Source organism: Schistocerca piceifrons, chromosome 7 (assembly GCF_021461385.2).
Source record: "Schistocerca piceifrons isolate TAMUIC-IGC-003096 chromosome 7, iqSchPice1.1, whole genome shotgun sequence".
Taxonomy (NCBI): Eukaryota; Metazoa; Arthropoda; class Insecta; order Orthoptera; family Acrididae; genus Schistocerca; species Schistocerca piceifrons.
In genome coordinates, this window is record NC_060144.1 from 468016450 (window position 1) to 468030078 (window position 13629).

At 39.3% G+C, this 13629-nt stretch overlaps 1 protein-coding gene across 1 annotated transcript in view; it reads right to left on the reverse strand.

Moving 5' to 3' along the window:
- Positions 1-9734: 9734 nt before the first annotated feature.
- LOC124709020 overlaps positions 9735-13629 on the reverse strand; it is a 126041-nt gene continuing 122146 nt past the window's right edge. Inside the window, exons 17-18 of the mRNA XM_047240667.1 lie at positions 11894-12017; positions 9735-9838 (exon numbers count right to left, since the gene is read on the reverse strand). Of these exons, the coding sequence (XP_047096623.1) occupies positions 9735-9838; positions 11894-12017 (228 nt within the window). The remainder of the gene's footprint in view (positions 9839-11893; positions 12018-13629) is intronic.

Consider the following 13629-nt stretch of genomic DNA (forward strand, 5'->3'; position numbering starts at 1 on the left):
GCAGTCCATTACTTTTGAACGAAAAACATGGGCTGCATCTAATACACAATAGAAAGTAGGTGAAGCAGTCATGCATAAATCAGTAAATACTATAGTAGTAAGGAAGTGCAATATCTAAGAATCAATTATATATTGCATGTACCCCACGTTTTTCGATTTATATCTTACAAGCATTTTCATAGCTTTTAAAAATTCACAATTACAAACTTTCAGGACTACCTGTATGGTATTAGGAGTCTATATGGGGTTGGGTGAAATTATTTTATACTTGTTATTCTAATTTAAAAATGTGATATATTAAAAATTAATTTTTGATTAAATAATAATGTTCTGCTATTTAGTCTTGTGTGTATCTGAAATTTTTCGATAGATTTCAAATATTTCGATGAGATTACAACTGAGATCTGTGGTAAATATCAGGCCTATTTCAGTTTCATTTCACCTGACTCAACCAATGCATTGCTTCCTCCTACATCTATCTCGTGAAAAGATCGTGTAGGTAAAAATGAGAGAGATTCGAGCGTACTCTGAAGCTTACCTGCAATCACCATTCCCACGAAGCATTTTCGCGAGTGGAACAGGAGAGAGGGGGTAAGGCAGTGCACACAAAGTACCCTCTGACACACACCAGACAAAAAAGCGCGTTAATATTGCAATTGTTATTCAGTTCTGAGCTATTTATGAAATTTCAAGTCTGTAGCTCATCGGAAGTTAGTTTAAAATCGGTTGCAAAATTTGTACCAAACAGACGGACTGATATAAAAGAAAACGAATGACAACGAAGGAAAAAGAAACATGAATCCTATATGATCCATTTTCTTTCTCCTTCCTCTGGGACAGCTTAGAACATTGTTGGTGATTCAACAGTTATGAATCCTTCTCTAAATTCTGATTAATATTCATTGTTCCGTCCGGAACCGCGCTGCTGCTACAGTCGCAGGTTCGAATCCTGCCTCGGGCATGGATGTGTGTGATGTCCTTAGGTGAGTTAGGTTTAAGTAGTTCTAGGTTCTAGGGGACTGATGACCTCAGATGTTAAGTGCCACAGTGCTTAGAGCCATTTGACCCATTCATTGTTCCGTTCTATAATTTAGTTCGCCCCTTACCAATGACCCGTTGTGCTGCTTACACATCTACAGAGTTTGTTTCTTTGCCTAATTAAAATTTAATTTTATTTATAGTCGTTGAGTGATAATTTGATTGTTAAACCTGTACATTAGACTGTGGAGGCTCATGAGCTATTAGTTTTATGTTTTATAATGTTCAATAAAAACACCATTGTTCCAATTTTGCAAGTTTCTTTCTCCACAGAGAGTCTGTATGTAATTTAGGAAGTTCCACCTTAAATATTTCTATTGAAATTTCATCTAGGGACACGCTAACTTGCTTTATATCCCGGTTAAATCTATAGAGGCAATCTGGCATTACGTGGGGAAAATCTTTATTTACGTTATTAACCATTTCTGATTAATATCTTCAACTATAGAAACACTTAAAGAAATATTTGAATGTTTGTGCGATTTGATAACTTATGCTCCTTCATTGACAGATTATACACATGACTCCTGGTTCCAAACCTTGGTGAAGAATCACATAGAGTGGGTCGTTACTCTCGATGACCGTCTTGGTGCTATTCTAGAAGAGTGGCTTACGTACTGGCACTATGTTTCATCCGTTACCATCATCATCAAACACAACGCTACACTATGCACACACTCAACACAACAGCTACGTCCCGGAAGAAGCTGCACATTCGATACCCACAGTCCGAATGGCATTGGTTAGAAAGTACTCTTTCACGCTAAACTCTGAAAAACGGAAAAGAACAGAATCGAAGCATTTGCGAATTGGTCTACAGGAGGATACTGAAAATTAGGTAGGGTGTTAAGTAACGAGGAGATACAGCGCAGAATCGTCGAGGAAAGCATTATGTGGAAAACACCATCAGGAAGAAGAAACAAGATGACAGGAAACGTATTAAGACGCAAGGAAGTAAATTGTATGGTATGAAAAGAAGCTGTAGAGAGTAAAATCTATAGGACAGGACAGATATAGGAATGCCTCCAAAAAAATAATTAGGGATATTGTCTGTATGTGCAATTCTGAGAAAAAGATGTGGCACAGAACAGGAAATCATAGCGGGCCGTATCAAACCAGTCAGAAGACATGTCCAAAAGAAGACTATCGGCCAAATGAGTAATCATTTGTGTTGATCAGTATCAGCTTCTTCAATGTATTATAGGTTACGCCAGCGTATGCATTTAGTAATTTCAGTTCAGCTCTATTGTTAAATCAAGCGTGTACTCACAGCTTTCTTAACGTACAGTTCTCTACAATACTTACTGCAACTATGTTGACCAACTTTTTATTTTCGGTGACAAAGAATTTTCTTACTTTCCTTTGTAGCAACAGAAGATTTTTTGTATACAATTTATGATTTGTTCACGCCAAGGTTACAAAAACAACAAATTAATATTCTGTTCAAGCAGTAGTTGACTGAGGAAGCTATTACTAACTAAAAGTAAATAAGCAAAATTTTTGATGCTGTACTCACCTGTATTTTGGGAGATTGGTCCATAGTGTTGTCATCTGATCTGAGACTTTCAAATCGTTGGAATTAGGTTCTGTGCCTGGTTTAAATAAACCGTCTGAAAACAGATACGTAGTTTCCCCAGCATGTATCATACCTGTAAAATATTTGTACGTTAATCGTTGGAAATTGATTAAAGTAATAGGGATGTAAGTAGATATTCTTTTTTTAATTACAAGACAAAGCAGAATGATTTGTCAGAGCAAGCTCATTATATCTCCATCAGGAAAACCCAGTAATAATTAACATTAAATAGGAAACACTTCCTAATTTTTTGCAAAATTATATAATATTTGTTTAAAAAGGAATAATGTGATATCTCCCTATGCACTAGCAATGAATAGTACATTCAGTGTAACACAGCACCAACAGCAGGTCACTTTAGTTTATCATAGGAGAATTGAAATTAAACTTTCAGAATTCCTGCCTGCTATGCACATAATACCAGGAATAGAGACCTCGTTGAAATTAGAAATAAATAACAGCAAAAGTAAGCTCGACACTACCAGTGACTCTACAGTAAGTTCAGAGTGGAAATGCGACATAATATAGGTAAAGGTAAAAACAATAAGGTAATGAAGCAAATTACCTAATGTTACGTTTAGATACCAATATTCACTTACGATATCACGCAGTAGATGCTACCCACTTCTTGACTCACTACTTCAGGTCTGTAAGTATTTTATCTTTGGGGCCTCTAGCACACAGTTCGAGTTTCTCCCACTAGTCGGTACTAAAGTCGCTAAAAATACAAGATGGTACTGACATGAAACTCATAAATCCAAGATGGTTGATGATGGGAGACTATAAAATGCGACATGGTGTTGGAGGGAAATTTAAACATACAAGATTGCAGTGATGGGAAATTTGAAAAATGCCACCAGGGCAGTAATGGGAAATTTAAAAATGAAAAATGGCAGTGGTGTCAAATGTAAAACCGAGAGAGGTTGTCGAGTGGTAATTTAAAAATTATGGAACTAGCTCAGTTCTGGTTGTAGCCCCTCCCCCTTTCCTCCATCTACTCCTTTCCCTTCTCTAGCCAGAAACAGCCAAAAAATGTGGTTAGTCAGCATAAGTCAGGTAGTCCTGTCTTATCCATATAAGAATCTTATTTCGTTTTCCACATTTCAAAGAACATGGCTTTGTATGTGTGTATGATTTAAGGTATGCATAATTAAGGACACATAGCGTGAAATGTGCCTGCTGTATCTTCATGTTAGAAGTAACATGAAACTGATGTGTGCGTTCAAGAATCTGAAACACGGCTATTGTTGCCTCTCTATGCCTCTGTGTTGCATGATTATATTGGCTGATCACAACTCTGCATCACAAAATTTAACGAATGTTTAAGCCACCTGCCACACCTTATATGTCAAAACAGTTGTTAGCAGTTGCCACCCGTTACCTACAGGGGAGAGCGAAATAAGAGGTGTTCAGCTGAGAAGTACATTAAACACTCAACTCTGTTAAGTTTCCAGTTGGGTGCATAACACTGGTGCTATAATTCGGTGCATATTTTCAATTCGCCTCTGAAATTGAATACAGTCCCTTGCCATCTGTTCACAAGACCCAATGTGCACTGATCGAAATGCAAAATCCCATGTAATAATTACATGAACTGTTTCCAAATCTGCAAATCGCGCTTTTATGGTAGTCTTTCAATTATCGACTGTTCTTATACACAACATCGCATTTCATTTTATTATCATGTGTGTTATTGCCTACCACTTTTGAATTTCGAAAAAAAAACCCATCACTCCACCAATTTATTTGGATTATTCCAGTCATCAAAACTGATGTGTGATGGTGATTCTGTGGGAAATGTCTTATAGTCAAGAACACCAAGAGCATTTTCGTTCTGTCTCACACTGATACGTATGTCATCACCTGTCAATAATGATTCCTAAGCAGTTTTATCTAATGGAGGTTTAACGATGTTGGTATGTTTATAGCCTCTGAAGAAGAAGTTGTTTTGTTTATCAGCATTGTCTGCCCTGTGTATTTTAACACAATTTTCAAAATCTAATGCTGAGTAACTCCTCTTAGAAAGTCTAATTTTAAGCAATATATTAAGCAATCTCCTGAATCCCCAGTATCTTACTTAATATATAATGAAATCATCTCCTTCAACAGTTACTTATGAATTAATAACCGTCCACACTTAGCTGTTTGATCACATATTTTGCTTTATACCGTGTCACGGGTTTTTATGTTGCCAGTTTACCCCAAGCCTATGCCATAATTTTCTTTTGTGACTCTTTCTCATTTGTATCACCATCTCCTCATTTAATTCATATTCTTCTTCTACATCTGCTTTCACAGATACTATGTTTTCTTTGACCCCTGTCCTTCATCTTTGTCTGTCTTGTTTTCTTTCTGAAAAACCTACCCCAATCACTCTGGTCGCTGAAAAATAGGTTCCGATGCTCTTTCCAGACTCAGCTTCAACTGCTCTTTTCAGTTACCTGCGGAGATTTATGTCATAACTTCAACATCTAGCTTTTAAGAGTATTCGTTTGTCAAGTGGAACAGAGACAATTGTTGACAATCATAGCGCTAAATCAATATCTGGAATGATTATAAGCAGTCATCTCAGCCTATACCACTGCTCATGCATAACAGATGATATCTAACACAAATATAACTGTCGAAAATAATATGAAAATATCCTTTACTTAAATCATTAAGTCACTCTATGCGCATCTGCAAATTTGGAGGAATGCATTAAAAGCCATATCCAAGTTGACATGATCGCTGAATGCATGATTCAAATAATGTTCCTCTCCTCTGAAAAGAGTAGTTCCATTAGCATTGTCTCTAATTAACTGGTGCAGAGTTTTGAAATGTTATTGGCACATACAAAAGCAGTCCACGCCATAATGGTGACCCAAAGAAAAATATGGCTTCGTATTATTTAGTTTACCATAAGCAATATCGTTGAAATTAAATGTCGAATGTGATAGCACTTTATCCGGCGATATTAAATCTCCGTTATTCAAAGATGTGAAATATCAAATGTCATTCTAATTTTCAGACTTGTGTCCTAGAAATTTATGTTTATATTGCTGAAGTGATTTGGAATGCGCCTAGACTCCAAGAAAAAAAAAAAAAAAGAATTATCCGAATAGGACGAAAATCGGTAGATGTGATGATGTACACGTTGACACAAACAATTGATTACAATATCTGAAAAATTGGGTGATTTTTTGAGAGCAAGTCAGTAATGCGTTGGTCCGCAACTCGTGGTCGTGCGGTAGCGTTCTCGCTTCCCACGCCCGGGTTCCCGGGTTCGATTCCCGGCGGGGTCAGGGATTTTCTCTGCCTCGTGATGACTGGGTGTTGTGTAATGTCCTTAGGTTAGTTAGGTTTAAGTAGTTCTAAGCTCTAGGGGACTGATGACCATAGATGTTAAGTCCCATAGTGCTCAGAGCCATTTGAACCATTTTGAAGTAATGCGTTGGTCTACCTCTGGTACTTATGCAAGCTGGCTTGGCATTCATTGATACAGTTGTTGGACGTTCTCCTGAGGGGTATCGTGCCAAATCCAGTCCAATTGGCGTGTTAGATCGTCAAAATCCCGAGTGGGTTAGAGGGTCCTGCCCATAATGCTCCGAACTTTCTTAGTTGGGGAGAGATTCAGTGATCTTGCTGGCCAAGGTAGGGTTTGGCAAGTAAGACAAGCAGTAGAAAATCTCGCCGTGTGCCAGCGGGATTATGTTGGTGAAATCTTTTCTGTAAGGGTACTGTGGATGACAACCAAAGGGGTCCTGATATGAAAAGAAATGGCACTCCTGACTACAACTCCTGGTTATCGGGCTGTACATTGGGTAACAGTCAGGTTGGTGTCCCATCACTGTCTGGGGCATCCCTAGACATGTCTTCGTTGGTCACTGGGTCTCAGTTCGAAGTGGGGCTCATCACTTAAGACAATTATAGTCCAGTCACTGGGATTCTAAACCGAATCGTGTATCATAGAATGTAATTTTTCAAGGAGATGAATAATGTTACTTGTACCATCACTGGTAAGCGATAGGAGAGTCTTTTGTGCACCAACGTGATCCCAACCGCTCAACAACGTGTATGTATGGGTAAGATCATTATTATAGAAAATGGAACTGCTTTGCACATTGCGCAGCCAGTGAAGTGGCTGCTGCACAGGGATCTCAGAAACGCTAAAATTATCAGCCGTTATTTCCTGCAACCTGCCCATCCAAATCACCTAATTTTAATCTGTGGGACTCCTGACTATGGGGTTATCTGAAATACATTGTGTTCAGTGCTCTAATTATGAATGTAGCTGACTCGAAGGCGTACTTTGGGCAACGCATTATGAACATGACTCCAGAGACACTGCGAACTGTAGTGGAATATGCTGTTCCATGATTTCCATTTGTGACAGAAAATGGTGGACAGCATATTCATTATGTCCTGCACCAGTCCACAACAATTAAGAACTGACGTCATTTTGCATTTTGTGCGGTTTTTGAGCCCAGGACAATTGAAAACCGATTTTTACCATTCGGTGTTGTGAGGCAATGGGCGAGTTATGGCGCCCTGAAAGTATTCTAAGTTCGAAGGTGGCGTGGGCGCATGGGCCGCTCGGCAAGCTGGGGCTCATCAGTGACCATGTGGTGCTGAATATTAGCCGGAGCAAGAGGGGTAGCCCCAGCTCGTGGTCCAGACCGATCGCGTGGCTGGGAATTCCATGTTGACGCTGTGTCGAGAAATGGGCTTTGTGTCAATGAAGGAGATTTGTATGCTGAAAGTGCCAAAGATGGCGGCGTTTGTGAAACCATTATGGCAGACATTTCACGGTTCATGTAGAAATTAATAATAATCAGAGAAATCATGATACCTTAAAAAGAAACATCTATGTTACCATTATTTGCACGAAAATTCTGATGGTGTAATCAGATTTTCAATATCTTTATTAGTTTAAAGTTTAGTATCTGACTGTAAATTATACAAGTAACACCCAGTAACGAATTTCCAAAATCTAAATGGTTCATCCGATTTTGTTGATGTGTCTTTAGAAAGCTATTAGTGTAAACCTAAATTGGTATGAATTACAGGTATGAAACTTGAATAATACATGAGTTATTGGAGCTCAAAGTGGCCAATTACTATTGATCGCATCAGGCCATAGGTACTCCACAGTTACATGAAGAAACGGTAGCAGCATGCTTATAAATATATTTATTCGTGTATGTCTTTGTTTATATCTGATATATAGTATTCATGACGAAATTGGTCAAATATTTACTGTGTTTTAGAAAACAAGGAGACATTAAGCTACTGACCTACTTTTCTTTCTATTCCTTTGATATATGTTTATTTGATTTGTTTATGTATTTAATAAGGTGTGATAGAGCGTGTTTATGCTCCAGCCACAGGAATATTTATTTAATTTCAAGTTATTTAAATGTAAATCCAGTATTTCGTAAGTGTTTCAATATGTTCGTGTGTGTGTGTTGGCTTGGAGATAAGGCGCAAGCGCTCTAGTCAATCACAAAGTTCGTTACTACGATAGGCGACTACCGAAATCAATGGAGACACTGTAGGGAAGCGGGGGAGGAGCATCAGGTCACACAGGACATGGGGAGTGCTGGACGGGAAGGCGCGACGGACGGTCGCAGGAAATACTTGGAGAGTGTTGAGCAGTTTGTGCGTGATCGCGGGAGATGGAAATATTTCGAAGTGTCGACTTGTGTACTTGTGAGATTTCCGTGGCTTCTGCAGTGAAGATGTAGTATGCGTTTTGAAGTGAATATCTAGCGAGCTATGTTGTTGTTCATAACTAATTACGTGAAGTAGGAATCTATTGTTTCCCTGTTATTCAACTGATATTTTATTTAATTGCTGGACCATCGACATCAATAAGTGTTTTGCACTAATAAACGGCATTCTTAAAAATACGTCTGGTATCGTATGCATCATTTAAAGTTGTTAAAAATAGTACCTGCAGATTTTATTTAATTGCAATCTTTCATTTATAAATTTCTATGTTACATTCAAAATTCGCAATTGCCGAGTGATAGGAACCTTAGACCATTCGATTCATGTGTATGTTCGTGTTGTATACTGTACACTCAGCAGTATTTGGCTTTAATGTGGCAACTACGTATTCCAGCCCCTAGACAACGAAACCAGCCAAAACTTTTAATATTCCAACTCTGAGTCTGAGGGTACGTAATTGAGGGTCACCATCAATTTACTTTTGAAAGGCCGCAGTGTGGTACAATTTGCCTTGATGCAAGGTCTTACTATCAGTAGAGAACTTGTGCATTGATTCACATTGAACAGTACGGATGTTTAGTGTGCAACTCAAACCATAGCCGTGCTGTTGCGATTCATCTGTCATTTGTAGCGGGCCACATTTACATTAAGATGCTTATAGCACAACCTATGGTGAAATGTTCTTTAATTTTTTTATTGTTCCTTGGCGTTTCCTCTTGGATCAATAACACACTGTTCAAATCTGACGTAATTCTGAACAGCGTTTTCAAATTGGAAATTCTGTTATGCATACGCCCTATATACAACAACAACAGCAATCTTTCACCTCCTCCGGAAATACTGAGATATTTCAAAAACTAGACAATTAAGTATAGCGACAGTTCGATTCAGTCACCTAAAATCAGAGGTGCGGCTACCTGTATTTCAAGTTTCTGCGCTCTAGATGAATTAGCAAGTTTTTTAGCAAGTAATGACAGTCTCTCAACGGATGCCATCGAACATGGTGTAACGTTTAGCCCGTCCGGTAAAAACTCGTTTATGACAGCTGTCTTCAGCCTTATTGCATATGAAATTCCCTTACTCAGTTTATTTACTTACATTGATGTAATGGAATTACATTCTCTGGCGACATGTAAGTCTCAACTTTAACTTCGATAAGGACAGTATTCGTTGCTTCAATTTCTATCCTTATTTGTTTACACTTCCGTAACAAACATTACATCGAGAAACAATAACTTCAACTTTTGTAATCAGATACGTGATCTGGAAGTTTTGAACAGTGTTACTATAAAAACGCCACTTATAAATTCGGTGACATTACTTCCACCTTGTTGAAGGAGGCAGAGTCATACATCAAGAATGGTAACAAAAATAATGCGGAGGAATGGAAAAAATGTGAAACCTTCAGTTACAATAATATTCCCAAATGATGCGAGATGATGAGTAATGTGTATGTCGATTTTAAGCTGGATGGTAATACAGGTTCAGTTTTAGGTTTTGAGATAGTCTTTCCTGAAAAAAAAGAAAACCTTATAAATAGTAAAACATCTAGTAAATATTCATAATATTGACGTCCTATGTGCTGACTGTAACATATATGGCGGCTCATTCCACAATGCTGCTCCCACACAAATGTTACATCAGTTCCAGCTTGCCGTAACCTGGATATAAGATTGTTCAATAACCAGATTCGCCTATTTACATGCCGACTGCGGTGAGATAGTTTCAGAAATAGGTACATCAATTAGAGACCAAGACGGAAATCTTGTGGATTACTACGGTGACAAAATAATTGTTCTGTTGCACTTAAAACACGTAACGGGCATCGTACTCGTATACAGGCCAAACACTCGGCGAAGTGACAAATCGGAAAAAGCAATGTCAGCTATGGCCTTTCTACCATACATTCCCAGATTGACGGACAGAATCGGTCGTATGCAGTAACACGGTGTAAAGATTACTTAAAAATCGACAAAGAAGATCAGAAAGTATCTCAAATTGGCAAAGGAGAAAAGGAATCCACTTACAATGTCGGGAATGTACAGCGTACCACGCACGTGCAGAAAAGTTTATGTTGGAATGACTGGACGCTCAATCAACACCAGGATCACGGAACATAAGCAACATTGCAGGTTGGGGCAGATGGAGAGATCGGCCGTGACAGAGCACGCGCTGTGTGAGGCCGACCGCTTAGTAAAATTCATCGACATAGAAGTTCTGGCTGTAGAGAAGAGTTATCGCACCCGCTTGTTCAGAGAAGCTGTAGAAGTAGATAAAGACGAGAACAGCTTCAACAAGAAAGAAGAAAGACTCAGGGTAAACGAATCCTGGCTTCTCGCGCTGCAGCTAATGATCGTCGCAGACAGCAAGAGAACCGTACCGGAAACGCCCGCGAAGAAGCCCTCGGACGTTGGCGCGCCAGGTACATGTAGTCTGCGGCCGCGATCTCGGCTCCAGTCGACCACCAGCAATGGAGGGTGAACCTTTGACAACGTCAAACACTCATGCTGGCGAAACGTCAGAAAAATCATCAGACTGACGTCGTCCGACGAATCCGAGACAGAACCCAACAGGCAGTTTCGAGCACCTTATATTTTTTGCTACAGGATGATTTGAAAAGTGACTGAAAAGGTCCAGAACTAGTCCTTAGTTAATAAAGAAAAACTTGTGTGCAACTTGACGTTTTTTTACAGTTTTATGGAATCATTTCAGGTTGCTGCCTTGTTGCCATCCAGCATACTGGAAGTAAGTTTCGTACTTTCATTTAGTTAATACATTTGAGGTGTCATCTCTCTCTCTTAGTGGGTTCAGCTGTGCCTACGCAAGTGCTGATAACAAGCTGTTGTCCTGGATTAAGTTGCGATAGGGAAAGTAGTACTACCATGTTTTAACACTGAGGTTAACTAGATATTATACGTAAAATTGATTTCTTTGAGTCGCCAGTTTTATGGGGGATCTTCCAGACAATCGTCACAGTAGACGCCCCATTTTCTCTCGCAGCTCAGAGAACTGGTTAGTGCGTATTCAGTTACTACAGTGAGGGTTTTCATTATTCTTCTTGTGCCATAGCCTAAGTCGTGGAGCAACACATCAGTTTTTCCTACTTTGCTGTTGCCTGTTGTCGATGAAAGAAGCACTGAATATACCCTTCTCTTCCTCGGTTATAGCTCCCTGCTACCTTAAGTGAAGCGTCTATATGTAATTTTTAACGATAAATGCGTATGTGTGTGAAGGTTATTGGCTGACATACGTGTATTAAATCTGTGCTATCTTCCTGTATGTGTGGTGAAGAAACAAAATTGGCGTACTTGTTTATGTCGTGTAATTCGCCGCTGTTTGAGAAAATCAGTCAGATCGTAATATTAACCAATAAAGGAAACAACATTATTCAGTAACTGGGTTTTTGTCAAGTGTGGTGAGATTGTGCATAGAAGTAGTAGTCCTACGAAATAAAATTGTAGGGGAAACACTATAGTGTTTTAACTAATTTTATTTATAAATTTGTGATCACGTTTTTCAGAAACTGTGATCTGTAGATGGAAGCAACGCCTAATGGTGCAGTCTTACCGTATTTCGTGTAGCCAGGGCCGTTGTAGTCGAAGTAATAGAAGTGTACAGGTATACTGCTGGAGTTCACCACTGCCGTAGAGAAGGAATTCGCTGGTTGAATGAAATAGAGATCTGAAAACAGCTGCAAATAAACAATTACCCTGTAAAAATAAATGGTGACATCTGCCAAGTGCGTCAGCACATACAGATTAACGTTGTAGAGGGCTGTCCTTGTCATATCTCCCACCAAACTTCCGTATTTTTTCCCTATGTTTCCCCTGATAACAACATTATTAGAGAAACAGCGGTTTGAGGATTGTAATTATGTGATCTTAAAGATGGTAGTCCTGTGAACCCCATACTCGTCTGGTTTGCTGCACTGTTCTGTTGTAATAAAACTTCTGGTAGCTAGAAGTATCAAAGGAATATTTCAGTAAGCTATTAGTGCTGTTTACCACTTGGCCAAAGGATTCACATAGATTACACAGGCAGAAGGGAATGAATCAGTCTATGGGCTGAGCGTTGATTTCACTGTTGTAAACTACCTCGTACCTGCCTTTATCCCTGATATGGTCAGAAGTTTGTCTTCCGTCGAAGGCAGCTGTCAAAAACGTCAATTTTAATTGAAATAACACAGACTGAATACCGAGCAACTTCTATTCTCTCACAGAATTAATGCAATGTCGTTTCATTTCAGAAGTAAATGACGACTGTGAGTGAGGTCCATCGGCTGTTCGATGCTGAATTTTGCTGACTCTATTGCACGTTCGACGATGATTGGCAAGGTCTTCAGCGAATGTGTGGACCATCACAATTACAAACTAACGGCTACCGGTGCATAAAATGTGGCAAGCTTTAACATAAGCAGTAATTCTTCACCGGAATCGCTTATCGCAATTTATTTTTCTTGAATTGCGCAGGTAGGAGGACATGGAGCAGCAAATACTGATACATCTACATGGATACTCTGCAAATCACATTTAAGTGCCTTAAGAGGGTTCATCTAACCATCTTCACATTTCTCTATTATTCTAATCTTGTATAGCGCGCGGAAAGAATGAACACCTATATCTTTCCGTACGAGCTCTTATTTCCATTATTTTATCATGATGATCGTTTCTCCCTATGTAGATCGGTGTCAACAAACTATTTTCGCATTCGGAGGAGAAAGTTGGTGATTGGAATTTCGTGAGAAGATTCCGTCGTAACGAAAAACGCCTTTCTTTTAATGATTTCCAGCCCAAATCCTGTATCATTTCTGTGACACTCTCTCCCATATTTCACGATAATACAAAACGTGCTGCCTTTCTTCGAGCTTTTTCGATGTACTCCGTCAGTCCTATCTGGTAAGGATCCATACCGCGCAGCAATATTCTAAAAGAGGACGGACAAGCGTTGTGTAGGCAGTTTCCTTAGTAAATGGCTCTGAGCACTATGGGACTTAACATCTTAGGTCATCAGTCCCCTAGAACTTAGAACTACTTAAACCTAACTAACCTAAGGACATCACACACATCCATGCCCGAGGCAGGATTCGAACCTGCGACCGTAGCAGTCCCGCGGTTCCGGACTGCAGCGCCTAGAACCGCACGGCCACCGCGGCCGGCGGTCTCCTTAGTAGGTCTGCTACATTTTCTAAGTGTCCTGCCAATAAACCACAGCCTTTGGTTAGTCTTCCCGACAACATTTTCTATGTGTTCTTTCCAATTTTAGTTTTTCGTAATTGTAATACCTAGGTATTTAGTTGAATTTAC